Source organism: Streptopelia decaocto (assembly GCF_964273445.1).
Source record: "Streptopelia decaocto genome assembly, chromosome: 5".
Lineage (NCBI taxonomy): Eukaryota > Metazoa > Chordata > Aves > Columbiformes > Columbidae > Streptopelia > Streptopelia decaocto.
In genome coordinates, this window is record NC_138659.1 from 22669546 (window position 1) to 22685224 (window position 15679).

The following is a 15679-nucleotide window of genomic DNA, read 5'->3' on the forward strand; positions in this document are numbered from 1 at the left end:
TCTTCTGTTTATACTAAAGAGATTTTCAGTGTTCACCTCTAGCATAGGGCATGTTGAAACAGCACAGGGCACAAGCAGCTCTGCCTTCTCTAGCTGTCTTATTTGACTGAGCTCTCTTTAAAATCTTGTCACTTTAACAAATACAATAGAATAATTTAGGAGGTTAATTTTCAAATAATTTTTCAATGTTCTTTTTGAACAGGTATTCACTAGAAAAATATGGTAAACCTGACTTCGCATAATTCTGAGTAATGTATTAGCAATACATACTAATGCTCATAAATCTATGTTTCAATAGCTCAGAATATCTTTTGGTTAGATAAATATAGAAAATGTTTAGCTGTAAGCATAGAAGCAAAACAAATATGTCTGGAACAGCCTTCCTTCATGTTACAAATGCTTTCTCTTTTTTACTATTTCTTTTGCCTCTTTTAAAACTATTTAATGACTATTTGGCAACTTTTATCACAAATACTCCTTAAATTACAAGATAAATCCAATTATTTTAATATTAATATGCTACAACTATACACAAGCACTGGCTTCTAATGCCAAACAGAGGGACTGTGTTTATAAAGCTGCATTTTTGTGTGTAAAATTTAATGGTTCCCTGCCACAAAATCCTCAAATAATTGTACGTGGACCCATAACCAACTTATTGGTGCAATTTGTACCCTGCAGAGCAGTAGTACTCTGCACTCCCCAGATCTGTTCTGTGAGTCAGGGAGGAAGGAGCCAGTCCAGATGTAAATATTTTAGCTATGAATTCATCTCTTTCCCCATTTTAAGGCTGAACTCCCAAGACTAGAAAGCACAAGGGTTGTATTGTATTGGCCACACCTTCTTCTGCACACTCACGCATGATCTTGGCAGCACTGCACAGAGGTCCCTGTGCTGGGGGGTTAAACACACCTCTGAAAGCAGATTTTACTGGTGTGTGACTTCCCCTATTGTATACTTAGAATGACTAGTAGTTCACTCTCCAAACTGCGAGAGGGAAGTAAGCTGCAGGAAAAATAAAAAAACATGGTGAATGGAAGGAAAGATCGGTTGTCAAACAGGAATGAGCTAGGGGAGGAAGATTTTCCTCTGGACAGGGCCCCATGGCAGCCTAATGCTGTGTTTCAATGGGCAAGAGATACTTGTAAGGTGTGCATGAAGAGCCAGATAATCACTCTTGGCTTTGTCCACAGAAACCTCTCTGTGCTCTGGACAAAAGAGAACATCTGAGAAAGGCTGACCAGGCTGCAGACTGCAAGGCAATGGGCAGGCAGCATCTCTTCAATAGCACAAAGGCTATGATCACTCATGGGTAACAGACTGAGAAATTCTGAAAAATAATTTTGGAAGTAGGGGAGAGGAAGAAGACCTAGCAATTGCTAGGATGGTAATCTCTTCAGACTTCTAAGCAAAGCAGTACCTACCTCCACCTGCCTGCATGTAAATATAAATAATGAGGCCTGTGAAATACAGGACATTTTGTATGGTTCCTCTTTCAGTGAAGCTTATTTTAAAGACACCAGTCATTGAAGCAGTAATTCTTAACCTCTCGGTAGCTAAGCCTTACTGAGAAACTGGCACTGCTCTGCAGGCTGCCAGCAAAGACTCAGTTCACCTGGGTCTTGCTCTGCCCCTGGCCTGTAACGCACTCAGCCCCTGCTGAGACACCACTGCAGGAGGAGCTGGGATCCAGCAGTAAGGAGACAACAGATACTGCAGCTTGCATTGCTCAAAACTGAGACAAAGAGCGGTTTGCACACATTTTCTGCTTTCTGGAGGCAGCAGAGTGGGAATTATGACATGCTGAATTCAGTTACTTAATTATGTTGATTATCCATCAGCACTGAGTTTATCAACTCTCTAGTTATATTTTTTTACATTCTCTCCAAGTGTAAGAAAAATACGTACATAAAGGGAACTGAGAGTGTCAGCTTATGGCAAAGACTAACACATGCTTACATAATGGCACAGGGACTGGAAGTTCCCTGCTGTTCTGGAAAAAGAAAACATGGTTTAGGAACATCTCCTAGAAAGGGAAAAGCCTCTCCCCTCCTTTTCCCCCACACAATCTGTTACTCGATGAGTTCACATTTCAGCAGTGTCAGAGAAGGTCTTTCTCAGCTGCTGTTCCCCAAACCTTTCTGTGTTCCACAGCTACCACGCAGAGCTCTCTGAAGATGGTAAAACCAGAGACTCTCGCACAGCCACCAAGCGCTGCCTGCTGTGCAGGACCATCCAGCTCTTCTCTCTGGAAGGGCCACCTGTTGCCTGATCAGCCAGGGACACGGGACCGACTGCATTCCCTGCTGACAGTGGTCCTGAGCTGTGCATGTTTAGTAACAACAGCTCATAGAGTGACTGCAACATCATCAGTTACAAATTCTCTTCTAGACTTTGGCAGTGGACTAAGCCAAGTTTTACATACAGCCATAAGCAATCCTTAAGGACACCTTACCATTAGAATGTCACTGTAGAGAACATATTCATGTAAAATTGGCAGCAGGTTTTCCGAGAGCCCTGCCATTCGCTTCTCCGTGGCCTTGCAACACTTGTCGATGCAGCTGGCAACACCTTTCAGGGAGTCTGCTATATCTTCTTCCGATGCTGACCAGAGTGTGTGGATAGGGCCATATTCCTTCATTTCATTAAAATACTCTTGACAGGAACATAAACACGTTACTCTCTTGTTCATTAACAGATGTTTAAGTGACACTAATTGCAACTTCATATTTACTGTGAACAAAGCAGGAGACTGAGGCTAATGTTTAAATTTGCTCAAATGACCAAGATAAGTAAACTGCAGTTAGTTGTTTATGAATAAACTGATCAATTAATGTATTGTAGACCTGAATTACTTCATGTTGCCTTCATACGGAGGGACATGAGCCACAGCAGCCCCAAGTAGCAGTCGGTCTGACTTGCTTCTACTGCCTCAAATTCCTCTGCTACAATAATGCTCCAAATCCTGCCTCAGTTATTAAAACTAGCAGCCTTGCTATGTCCCAAAAATTTCAAAAGACACACTGAAGTTCACTCCAGTTCTGCAGGTGTTATCTCCTTTAGCAGCTTTTATTAAGCTACATACAAGGATATCCTACAAATTATTTCTCTCAAAGGATATCTTTCAGGGATATCCAACAAATTATTTCTCTCAAATTATTATTTCTCTGTCTCTAGGCCAAAAGATAACCTGTAAGCAGAAAAAAAGACCCAGAATTCACTATGCCATTTGCTAGGGCTAAACTTGGGCAAGGCTGATAGGACCTGGAAGCTGCCTGTTCACAGGAGGGTACTGTGGACACACTGCGTTTGTATTGAAAGCACAACTGAGTTTATAATGAAGAAATGCCCAAGAAAAGATACAAGGCAGCCATGTGGCATGAAGAGTGTAATGTTTACTTTGAGATTTAAAAAGAAACCTCCATGGAAGATGTAATAAAGAATCCCATGTTAAGCTACCGCAAGCAGGAATGTTCTCTGAATCACAGCTGCCAAAAGTCCATACCCACAACAGTGTGGCCATGCACAGAATTGTTCTGCCTGGTGCTATCTGGAAAATCTAGAAAGAAGGTATAACCTACAGCATTTGGGAGCATGTCAACATTCGTGAGGTTTTCCAGGAGATATTTTGGCACTGATGTCTTGAATCTACGGACCTCAGCTGGCTATTTCCACTGAAATGAATGACAACAAAAGGAACTCTTCTCACCAACACATATTTTCCTTTTATAAGACCTCTCCAATTTAGTGAGGACACACCGAGATCTAGTACTGCATGAGCGAGCACAAGGACTTCGTTATTAAAGAACACAGTGCAGCTCTTCAAATTATATTATATAGACAATAACATCCCTCAAGTGCTGACCAGTGGAAATTCTACTGAACAGGCCTAGTGATCAGAGTCCATCTCAGAAAGTCAGTTTAGCTTAGTCAGTTTAGTCAGTCATTTAGCTTTCCAAGTAGGTGCGTGAACTGTTGTTAGTTAAGGAAAAAACGGACATTAAGTCATCCTTCTTACAAAAACTCTAATAGGCACAGCTTCTCATGACACAAGTTATGGCCAACAGTAGAACTATTAAAAAAAAAATCTACTTGGTTAACACAGAAAAAAGGTACAGAATTAAACCAAAAAAGAGATGTTTAGATATCTGAAATCTAGACAGCATTATGCCAGTACGAGACAGCACAGACAGTGCAACTCTTACAATTTATATTCCACTGAAAGCACAAAAGAAAAGGTCGTGGAGCTTTCCGAAAAGCACAGGTAAAAAGATAGCCATACTTGCTATGTTTTGTTCTTTCTAAGTTCCTTATCAATGACATGTTAAAACTCTTCCCGTTAACAAGTTATTCAAACTAACTTGAAGTTCTGCCAAAACTTTGACTGTTATGAAAAACACAGTGTAAATACAAATCTCCATTTTGCCCTGCTTGCTTGACAGAGTATTTTGCCTGGCACAATGAAAACTAATTTACTTTTCCAATATATTAATTTCTTAAATCATTAAAACTGATACTTGTTTTCTACTTACCCCTTTCTTCCTTGTAAATTCTATGAGCTATTTTGTCTAGAACATTTATTTTCTGACTAAATATTTCCACGTAATCGTTCATTTCTGTAAACATTTCAGGACGATTTTTAACTCCTCCTCTTACTGAGGATGCTACAGCTCTGACAGTCTGTCCCATCCTGCTCAGCAAACCGGGACCCTGCTTCTTGTGCGAGGAAAGTTCCTAAAGACAGAACAAGCCACGTTTACTTCCAAGGACTTTTAAAATTCTCTGAAAATAATGCATACTTTAAAGCTTAAAAAAACAAACCGACAAACACCACCAAAAATCAAAACAAACTAACAACAACAAAACAAAAAACAACAAACCCCAAAAGTATACACATAAACCTCTGTGTGCCTTTTTAGTGTAGAAATCTTTAAAATTCCCAGACCAGTGTCAGAACCGTACCTGTCATATGCATGTATTAGCTAAGCCTTTCTGGGCAAACCGACGTGTGCCATGTGTCACGCTCTGACATGAACGATTAAAGATGGCAAAGAACCTTTACCATTTCATGCTTTAGGGTGAGTTAGCTAGTTTGGAATTTAGCCTTTTGAACAGGAAAGCAGGGGTAATGAGTTCAGAAATAAGTCACTGAGGAAAGCATACAATGTTTCTACTGGAAGAAGTAATAATCTATTTTTTGGTAACTCTTTTTATATGTTGCTGGAATAACCTTTGCTGAAGTTCAGTGGTGAGCTTTTCTGAGTACAAAACTCCAGTTTTCACATGGACACACCTTGCAAAACTACAACAGGAAATTCAAAGGCTTTATTTTTCTATTATGAGACTAGTATAACTTTAAATAAAAAGCAGATGAAAAAGACAGTGACATGCCAAACCAATAATTAATTTAAGAATACTACTTTTCATATAATCTTGGAGGCTTATGTGTATACCAAAAAGCAGAGTTAAAATATTGTGAATTTGCCACAAAAAAACATAATACAGAGAAAACCAAACCAAACCAAACCAAACCAAGCCTGCCCTGGAAGGCACAGCAATATTTATGGCCACATGCATGGTTACCAGAAGGACAGAGAAAAGTTTATCTTGAGGGATGAATATTTCATAAATCCCCTGCCGCCTTCTGCCGCTCCCATAACAAGCTGTGGGAGGACACTATTGAATACCGAACTAGGGCGACTCCTGATATACGCTATGAACACAAGATGTGGTTTCACATAACGGTAAATAAAAATAAAGTCATTTTACCCAGGCCTGTGCAGTAAGAAAAATTTTGAAGTCTTCATTAAAAGTTAAAGTTGGATGATCAGCAATACGATTCAAAAATTTATGTAAAGCTTTTCTTCGAGTCTCAATGAATTCATCACTAAATCGTTCCACCATTCCTTTCATTATGAATTTTTCAGGCAATGGCTAAGGAAAAAAGAAGAGATATATTGTATAATTTTCATAATATTAAGGGTATTATAATAGTTCTTCTACTTAACAAAAATCATAGGTATACCTTGTAACACCCACCATGTAAAAACCTAACTGTTATAAAGTTATCTCATTCAGCAGCGCTATAACATGGTTCTTGTAGCACACAGTGCTGAAGAATACACGTACAACTAAGAAGGAAGGACATACATTACTGCAAATGGCACAATTACAAACAAGAAATATCTTTACGGGATTTTTAATTATCACATAAAGCTAATGAAAATAAGCCGGTATAAAGTTTGTGAGACTTCAGAAACTGAAGAAAGACCTCAAACATCTCTGTATAAAACTGGAGCCATCGTACAAACAAATAAAGATAACTTAGGTTTTAGCAAACGAACAGGAATAATCAGTGTCGGATGTGCTTCTTCAAGTTTGCTCTTCAACCAAAGGAAATCCTGATACCGTCTTCGAACTTCATATTCACTAGAGTCAAATTCACCACGAGAAGTCTGAAAACCAGAGGGAAAAAAAACAGGCCCAGGTTAGAATACCAGAAAAAAAAGAGCAAAAGTTTTAGATTTTGGAGAAAACTGAGTGCTTGAAAGGAATGCATACATGATGCTATTTTGCCCGTTTTATTCGCTTGCTGTTTTACAAAGTGCAATGATAAAGTACTTGAAGTGACAAAACATGTCCCATTTTAGCAAGAAATCAAAGTTCTACTGTATAAAAAAAAAAGGCAAGCACTAAACTGCACACTAGAGTGGCTTAGAATAATTAGCCTACCACAATGTTTCCAAAAGATTTCAATCATTTTTTAGTGCGGCATTTTCCTTCTAGCAATCACAGTTACGTTCGTTACTTCTAGGGCACTTCTTGTAAAGCGATTAGTAAACTATGAGTAAGGAAAGTGCATTTTTTAGCATTCTGAAAAAAAACCCCAACTAGCTGACACATGTCCTCGGGACCTGCTGACACTGGTCAACAATCCCCACATTCAAAACATGAAAACTTCAGCATATCACAGCAATAACACTTCCTGTACTGCTTGATGGATTCTGCGTTCCCTCATCAATTCCAGTTTCATAGCCCTTCGTTAGAACTTGCCAACAAACCTTTAATGAAAACATGGACTCTTTGTGGCTTGATTCTAGAAGACAGAGCAGTGATAAAATAAATCTCATGGTCTGACAATTTTGCAACACTGTAATAAGCATTTTTTGTAGGCATTAAAGTGATGAGTGCTGCTTACCATTCATTGCTGCACAGAGATTTATAATGCAATGCAAGTAAATTCTAAAAGCCTCAGAACATGCTCTTGTAATCTACACATTTTTGAGGGTTGAATAAAAATTTTTCAAGGTATGTGGGAGGAATACTATTACTTTATCACCACCAACCAGCACTTCAAATTAAATATGATAAGAAAGGATAGAATAGATAAAAAAGCAAAAGCAATCCACCTTAAAGCCCTTCCACACTTGCCTGAAGAAAAAAATGTTCTCTCGTCTACAAAAACATGCATAAAGTGAAAATTATTGCTAGAAAGCTAATGAAGATAGCTCTCCTCCTACTCTTTAAATATTTTATGGCGAATTGATATCTCCTCTTATTTAAGGATGAATAATTCCCATTTGAAAATATGGTTTTAAATGAATCTTTTAAAAGGACTTGAAGTAAAATAAGTTAACAGAGCAATTCTCAAAATGCAGCCTGCAGAATATTTGCTGGTGATCCCAGAAGAGCTGGCTGGTCTCAGGAGGCTGACTTTCTTCCTTATTTCCAGTAAATAATTTGCATTCAGGACAGCTAAAAATACACTTAGCTGTTTCCTAGTATTACTTTTTCATTGGAGGACTGTGGGAGTTTCCCCAGAAATCATATGCAACTCTAAATGGGAAACAAATGTCCATGTGATCATGGAAGTTGCAATTAGAAAACAGTGGAATTCAAAGACTTTGTAGCAGGTGACACTTATGCTAGACAGAAGACTGGTAGCCTGCAAGTGATCCAAAAGTCATAAATACTTGGGCTAATATAGTGTCTTCAAACAGAATCAGTCCTTCCGCTTTTTCATATTCCAGCTGAAGATCACCACAGAAAATGTTATTGTCACATAGAACTGATTTTACTGTTGAAGAATAATTAGCTATTTTCTCAGCATAAGGAACATAAGTACCTATGTATGTAGACTTATACTGTTCTTTTTTTTTCCAGAATCTACCACAGAGTTTCATACAGCTTTAGTGGTCTATAACGCATGGCAAAATCAGAGTGTAATTTAAAGGTAGTAATATCCCAGAGAATGGCATGCAAGAAGAGTGAAAATGCTACTGCTATTATCAATGTAAGCTATTATAGCCGTGACTAGCTGCTTACCTTTGTGACTACTCTGTAGGTAATAAATGTTTCAATGGCTGTAATGTGGCTTTCAGGATCATCGACTGTAATGAAGAGATCTCTTAATTCTGGTTCATCCTCAAATTTATACTGGTTTATCATTGATGAGGGGGATATTGGCACTGAAGGACTGAATGAGTTTACCTCAGTCAGTGATGTATCCTACAGATAAGACATGAGAACATCTATATCAAAACGTCTTTGTATACAAACACACATCCAAACACATATGTCTCAGATGCTAAAATGGCAAACTTTTAAATAATCTGATAAAACAGATAAAACATAGAGCAGATGAAAGAATTGCATAGTACATAGCAAATCTATTATCCTTTTCAGTGTTTCCTTCATTGAGGATGTAAGAAATGAGATTTGTTTTAAAACTGATGAAAGAGCAAAATGCTGCTGTTTGGGAAGAATGTTCTGCACAGTTAGAAAGAGAACTTGCCTATAAATGGTAAAATTTGTTATGAATCCTGACACCCAGTAAATGTGTTGGATACTTATCAGCTTTACTAATATTGTCAGAAGCCAGTTACTCAGGACTTGTGAAGTTTTAGTTATCTGAAATAACCTGAACAAGGTGGATTTTTAAAAAATATTATTTAAAAAGAAAACAAGACAAAATCAGAACCAAAATTTTTTTGGAATTGGATATTTCAGTTTGCATATATTTTAAAGTAAAATTTGAAATTGAAAACATTTACAGAGACAAAAAATAAATATTTTTTAAAAGAAAAACAGTAATTAAGGATGCAGTATGAATTTGCTGCTTAGTTTCTAAAAAAAAAGTCAAACCACTCTTTTGCTGAAGTGGAAAACCACTATTTGATAGCATCAACCACTTCCACCACAGCTCTCTAAGAATGTGTCCCCGTAGCAGCTGCCTCTGCTCAGTATGTTCAATGGTGATCACTCAAATGCTGAGAAATGGAGTGTAAATTGGAAAGAGGCAAGAAATCTCATTTTCTTTCTTAGCTGCAAGGCTGGATGAGATCTACTAATCTAGAAGGGTACAGTGACTGGGAAAATAATTTCACTAACACCATAAAAGAACGTATGGGGTTTGCGTGGCCAGGTTTTGTTAGTGGGGAGGCTATGGGGTGGCTTCTATGAGAATCTGCTAGAATCTTCCCCCATGTCTGACAGAGCCAATGCCAGGTGGCTCTAAGATGTACCTGCTGATGGCCAAGGCCACGCCCATCACTGACAGTGCTAGCACCTCTGGGATAACATTTAGGAAGGGTTAAAAAGAGACAGGCAACACCAGCAACTGCAGCTGGAGAGAGGTGAGACTGTGCGGAGCAGCTCTGCAGACACGCAGGTCAGTGAAGGAGGAGGGCAGGAGGGGCTTCAGGCACCGGAGCAGAGATTCTCCTGCAGCCCATGGTGAGGCCAGCTGTCCCCCTGCAGCCCATGGAGGTCCATGGTGAAGAAGAGATCCACCTGCAGACTGTAGACGTTAATGGCAGAGCAGATCTCCACCTGAAGCCCATGAAGGTTAATGGTGGAGCAGATATCCATCCACCTGCAGCCTATAAAGGACCCCATGTCAGCACAAGCAGATTCACAAAGGAAGCTGTGGCTCTGTTGGAAGCTCACACTGGAGCAGGCTCCTGGCAGGACCTGTGGAGAGAGGAGCCCACACTGGAGCAGGTTTTTCTGGTAAGACTTGTGACCCTGTAGGGGACCCATGCTGGAGCAGTCTGTTCCTGAAGGACTGTGCTGTCCTGAGAGGTGGAGGATAAATAGAGATGCTGTTTCCAGTGCCTGCTAGCACTAGCTGGCCATGCTCTACATATGAAGGAGGTCTGATAGTTCAGAGTGGCCCATGTGGTTCAAAGCACTGAAGCAACAGTAAACTTCTGGATGGAAAAAAATAAAAGCATGTGAGCATGTAAGGGACTTGAATGGCTATATAACTTGAGGAATAATGACTTTGCAAGGCCTAAATTGGATGAAGGCAAATGTGTTTCATATTTCTAATTTTCTATGGGTCATTAATATCATAATGTTTCATTCCTTCTTCTAGGTTGCTACTAAAATTTGTTCTGTACAGGCAGGTTTCACAAAGTATATTTTTATATGGAATATGTGGTTTGTGAAGCAAACCACAGGCAATAAAAAAAGCATAGGATAAGCAGGTCTTCAGTTTTGTTGTAATACAGCTCTAGTGTTCATCTGCATGTGAATGAATGCATCTGAGTTTTAAACAAACATCTGTTTCTCTTTCTTTATCCTCATGATACTTCACGTTTACTTCCAGCAGTTCTTGAGGTTCATGTGATATAAGTCCATCATCACAGAAACAAGGTAAAAAAAAAAAAGGATAACTTTCTATTTTCTCTACAGCTGTAACTTTGTGGTTGGAACTATGTTTTGTGTGAATACAGGTGAGGGCAGAGGTTTTGTGGCACAGGAGAAACAGACAATTCTAGTTCTTAGATTGTATAACTTGCAAAGAGCATCAGGGCCTTGTCCCAAATCATGATGTCCTTTTCCACAGCTCCCCCAGCTACCCGCAGCAGCCCTTCTCCCTTCTAAGCCCCTTCACTCCTGACAGAGCAATTGGCAGAGATGTGTGTGCTGTGCTTTACTGGCCCGGAGACCAAAGAGAAAATCAATGAGCTCCTGGCTATAATATGGCCTTGCTCTGGGTCTCTTTCCTCTAACACTTGCAATTACCCTGTCTCACTCGCACATTTGGCTGCAACTGGTCAGTAAGACTCCAAAATAAATAAGGGAAGGAAAAGACTCACACAGCAGGAGCAGCCTCAAAGCAGGCTGAGCACACAGCTGAGCCTGCAGCTCTTGGTAGAAGACATTAAGCCCAGGGGTTTGCCTAAACACCACTCCTCCCCAGAGCAGATCATTGACTCAGGGTTGCCTCCATGCCTCATCCATCCCACCCTGCCAGTGAGGATCCAGAGCTTGCAGTCATCTGAGGCCAGGGATACAAAGCAGGTCTGCAGATAAAGGATGTGGTGGCACAGTTTGTCTTAGAGTAGCTTAGTTGTTGGAGTGTTCTTCAGAGAAGCAAAGAGATTTAGGAAGACAGAGTAGTTCCTTGGCCAAAAAAATCACTTATAAATTAGTCTCAAATCCTTGACCAACTCACTTTGGAAGTAAAATTAGCCTCTATGCAATTCTGAAGTGGCATATACATCTCTTCCAGAAATAGCATTAAGTTTTCTGTAATTATTAAATGAAGACAAATCCTGTAAAACAGAGTTTGAAAGACCTGCTAAAGATTTCAAGTATTAACCAAAGTGCTGACAGCTTTGTCAATGTTAGGTCAAGGTATCAGTTAATAAGAAAGGGAAAAATTAACCAAATGGGTATTGCGAAACGTGTGGTACTCTATACTTTGAAACTAACAGAAGAAAGCAGGTTGAAAATATTCTATTTGTGTGACTCATAACTCAACCAGCAGAAGTTGTCTCTGCTAAAAAGACCTCAGACCTTTTTCCATGGTAACGGAAACTAGGATAAAGTGAAATGCATGTCACATCGTGAAATGCTTTATCAGAGTTGCTGAAGAAGATCCTCGTCTGTAATGTTCAAGATGTGTCACAGGATAGTGGCTCAATGGTTTATGACACTATCACGTTAAATGTCTATGAATTTTCATAGAATAAAAGCCCTGTGTTTACATCTTGAGTAATAACTTAGGGTATTGAGGCTGACAATTTTTAAGAATCTCATTTTTCACCATTTTGGTAGCTGGTACATTTCATTGACTAAACCGAGAGAGATGAAGTCAATGTCAGGTGCTGAGCCTTGCCCTGCTGCTGTCCTGCTTGGCCTGCAAATGCTATACCACCACCTTAAAGACTGTGGTGTGAGAAACCTCATTAAGGTACAATTTAAAACAAGGTGGTCCTAGAACAGTACATTATGTAAAAATTGGTTTTAAAAAACTTAGTCTGAAGTTACATTTAGCCTGTGAGTTTCCCTGCAATGTATGGTGCATGAACAAAGGGGGTGTAATCCGAAATCAACCTCAGAGATTTTGATCAGCTCAAAAGATCAGCCCTCAAATTGCATCTGAAAGCAGACAGTGAGTTTCTGGTCTATATGTAGCCACTAAATGCCGGTGTCCAAGCTGTGGAAGGAATGCTGTATTTTCAGATAATGACAAATTTTCTTGTTTGCAGGAATAAGTTATCAATAGTAGTTGATTTAATATAAGTAAGAAATATTTGGCATGAATGCAGGTAGCAGAAATTTAAAGATAAGTAGTTGCCATATAGCAGCAGTAACTCGTATCAACTACACTTTTTTTTTTTATTCCCAAGGAGCATCGCTCTTGTCAAGCAAGCAGCGTAACTGTTGATACGCTGTATTGATAGGCAGATGCCTGCATGCAGACCTGCCTGAGCTTACCTAGTAAAAACAAAAGGATTCAAAGTAAGAAACAAACAACTAAAATTATATTTTAACATTGCTTTTGCATGCGAGTTCAGGGAATCATTCATCTCTTTATGCCAAGTCAAGACTGGTGTTTTCCTAAAAAATGATTTAGCTAGACCCCAGTTATGCTTCAGAAAAACAGAGATAACTTGGTGAAATTTAGCCTGATCTCTTGTATGTTACAGACCATTAAATCATGTAAATAGTCCCTTCTGGCCTTAAAATCCATGAATTTCGAGCATTTTACTACAGTCAAAAGTTTAAATACGTAGTTCCTAAGAAGGAAGCTCTTATTCTAGTGTTTTTTCTCATGACAACCAGTCTTACTGAAAATACATTTGGTGTCACATTTTCAGACAGGAAACATCTCTGTTTCTCTGTAGTGTCACACATCCTGTCACACAGCAATTCAGAAGTTGCAGAAGGTGAATGGGGCCTTAGCCCCCATATATGGGGGTTTTTTCCACCTTAGCTCTCTATGTCCTTATGTTATATTTTAGATGCTGCCTTGATAAGGCATATAGATCCAGACATGTTCTCTTCTTTAATAACTGAGAAGGCATGAGTTAAGTCTCACCTTGAACAAATCAGTACAAACTGAGAAACAATGTATGTGGTAGCCATGCCATGCTTCATTGGTTTAATTAAAATCAGCAGTATTGGCAAGACTGGTGTCCCTGTACCTGGCTGTGTGCTTTTGGAATGTGGACCTTGTCAGTTACACTCATTGCATTCCCTTCATCAAAATACAGATGTTACCTTCTCAAAGCTCCTATGTGAAAGTGCTAGACTTCCCTTCATCTTTTAAAAGAAAACTCAAACTGAAACTTGGAAATATTTATATTTAAATACAACTGCAATTACTAAATATGACTGTTTATTTACAGATACATGCACAGTACATGACAAATGTAAGTGACGAGGTTACAGTGAGTCCAGATTATTTGGCAAATATAAGGTAAGCGCAGTTCTGACTTGCACAACTCCTCTGAAGTAACAAAACCCGCTTTTCATGCCCAAGGAGAAGCCGCCCGGGGCTCCGCTGGGAGGGCCGGGGGGCGCGGGGCTGCCTGGGGCAGCGCTCGGGGGACCCCGGAGCCCCGGACGGCTTCTGCTCGGGCAGCGGCCGACAGCCGCACCGGCGCGGCACCGTGCGGGCGCGGGGAGCGCGGCTGCCCGGGCAGGGGCCGGCCAGAGGCTGCGATCGCTGCCACCGCCCGGGGCGGGGCCGTCCCGTCCTCCCGCGCCGCCCCGGCTCCCCCGGCGGGCCAAAGTGCCGGCGAGCGGGGCAGCGGCCCGACCCGCGGAGGGCGCTGCCGTACCTTGCTGAACACCTCCAGGTCGTCCTCCTCGTCGTCTAACGCCAGCACGTCGGCGGCGGCGAGTAGCGGCCCCCGTGCCGCGCCGGGGGCACCCGCGGGGGGCTCGGCCCCGGCCCCTCCCCTGCCGCCGGGGGAGGGCGGGGGGAGCGGCGGCCCCGGTACCCGGCCCTCTGCCTCCATCCTCCTCTACGAGCGCGGGCGGTGCCGCCGGAGCCGCTCCCCGGGGCACCGCAATTGGCCGCCCGCCGCTCCCCCGCCCACGGCCCCGGCCCGCCCCGGGGGGCGCGCCCAGTGCGCAGGAGTGGAAGCGGCGGCGGCGGGAGGGGCGCGCTGCGGGGCCGGGAGGAAGCGGCGGCGGGCCGGGACGTGGCTGCGGGCGGGCGTTGGCTGCCGGCCGGCCCCTCGGCGGCGGCGGGACGGTGGCTGAGGCCGCTGGCGGGGAGGAGGTGGCGGCTGCTCACAACGGCCACAGCCCTTTTCGTGGGGGCGTCGGGCTCGTTCACGTGTCGGCAACTCCCCGCTTTGGCTGTTTCCAGGGTTGCTGGGGGACTGGGCGGGCCGGCCGCGGCCAGCCGGGCTGGGTTAACCGCCCAGTGCGGGCTCGGGAGCGCTGCTGCTGGCCCGGGTCACTGGAAAGAGCGTGTGCCGAGCCTGGGGAGCCACGCAGCCGCCAGCTGTGGCCTCGGCAGCCCCGAGAGTGCCCGCAGGGACGGGTGTGCCCAGCCTTCCTCCTCTCTCCGGGTCGGTCTTTTCCTTCCTGGTGGGTGGCCAGACTGGACACCCTGTGCTCCCACCACTGGGGCAGCAGCCAGGAAAGACCTTGCATCTGGCCTCCCTTCTACCTCGGCCAGCCATTCTGTTGCGTTGTTTGTGTCTGGAGGCTTCCTTATGTCAACCTGGCGGAGTCTGGTGTGCTTTCTGATACCGAAGCCAGAGGTTACTTTGGGGTCAGAGATTTACTTGTGAGAACAAGGTTAGCACCACATCTTCTCTGAAGAGGAGCAGAGAGAGGGACACCAGATGTTTTAAAATAGTAAAACTGCAGAAAGTGAAAACATCAGAATTGTGCGATTTTTGAAGTTGCCCATGTCGAATAGGATGCAATGAGCAGTGCTAGTAGTTGCAGGAGCCAGGGACATGTGGTAAGCGAGTAGGCAGGTGAAGGGAGGGGAAGACTGTAGCTTCCAGTGGGTGCCACCTCGGGCAACCAGCATCTCTGCTGAACACAGGAGCTCCTCTGCAGCATGGGGCAGGTTACCGAGGCCAACATTTGTGTGGTGAAGAGCAAGGCATGTCTCTACAGCTCCATCTGAAATGTCTCACTTCAACAGGAGCTTGTTGTTAATGTAGGCTTCAGGAGTTCTGGGTGGGTACAGGCAGGTACAACATAATCGTTGTGTACCTTCATTCCCTCGCTGTCAAACTGGAAAAGGCAAACCCCATAATCAAGTGAAAGTATTTTGAAAAGTGTTCATTTGTTAAATACTCCTGGCAGTTGGTGAGGAAATCTTAGTATTTCATGCTTTTCAGTGAGGTCTTGAGCCACAACTTGAAAGAGATAAAAAATAATAAATATTCGTTGAACTGTGAAAAGAGAA

General features: G+C 42.3%; 1 protein-coding gene across 1 annotated transcript in view; it reads right to left on the reverse strand.

Annotated features, from left to right (window-relative positions):
• Positions 1 to 14445, reverse strand: part of SNX7 (sorting nexin 7) — a 32004-nt gene extending 17559 nt beyond the window's left edge. The window contains exons 1-6 of the mRNA XM_082053317.1: positions 14082 to 14445; positions 8326 to 8508; positions 6345 to 6455; positions 5770 to 5934; positions 4533 to 4734; positions 2456 to 2655 (exon numbers count right to left, since the gene is read on the reverse strand). Coding sequence (XP_081909443.1) covers positions 2456 to 2655; positions 4533 to 4734; positions 5770 to 5934; positions 6345 to 6455; positions 8326 to 8508; positions 14082 to 14261 — 1041 coding nt within the window. The 5' untranslated portion in view covers positions 14262 to 14445. The remainder of the gene's footprint in view (positions 1 to 2455; positions 2656 to 4532; positions 4735 to 5769; positions 5935 to 6344; positions 6456 to 8325; positions 8509 to 14081) is intronic.
• Positions 14446 to 15679: the final 1234 nt, after the last annotated feature.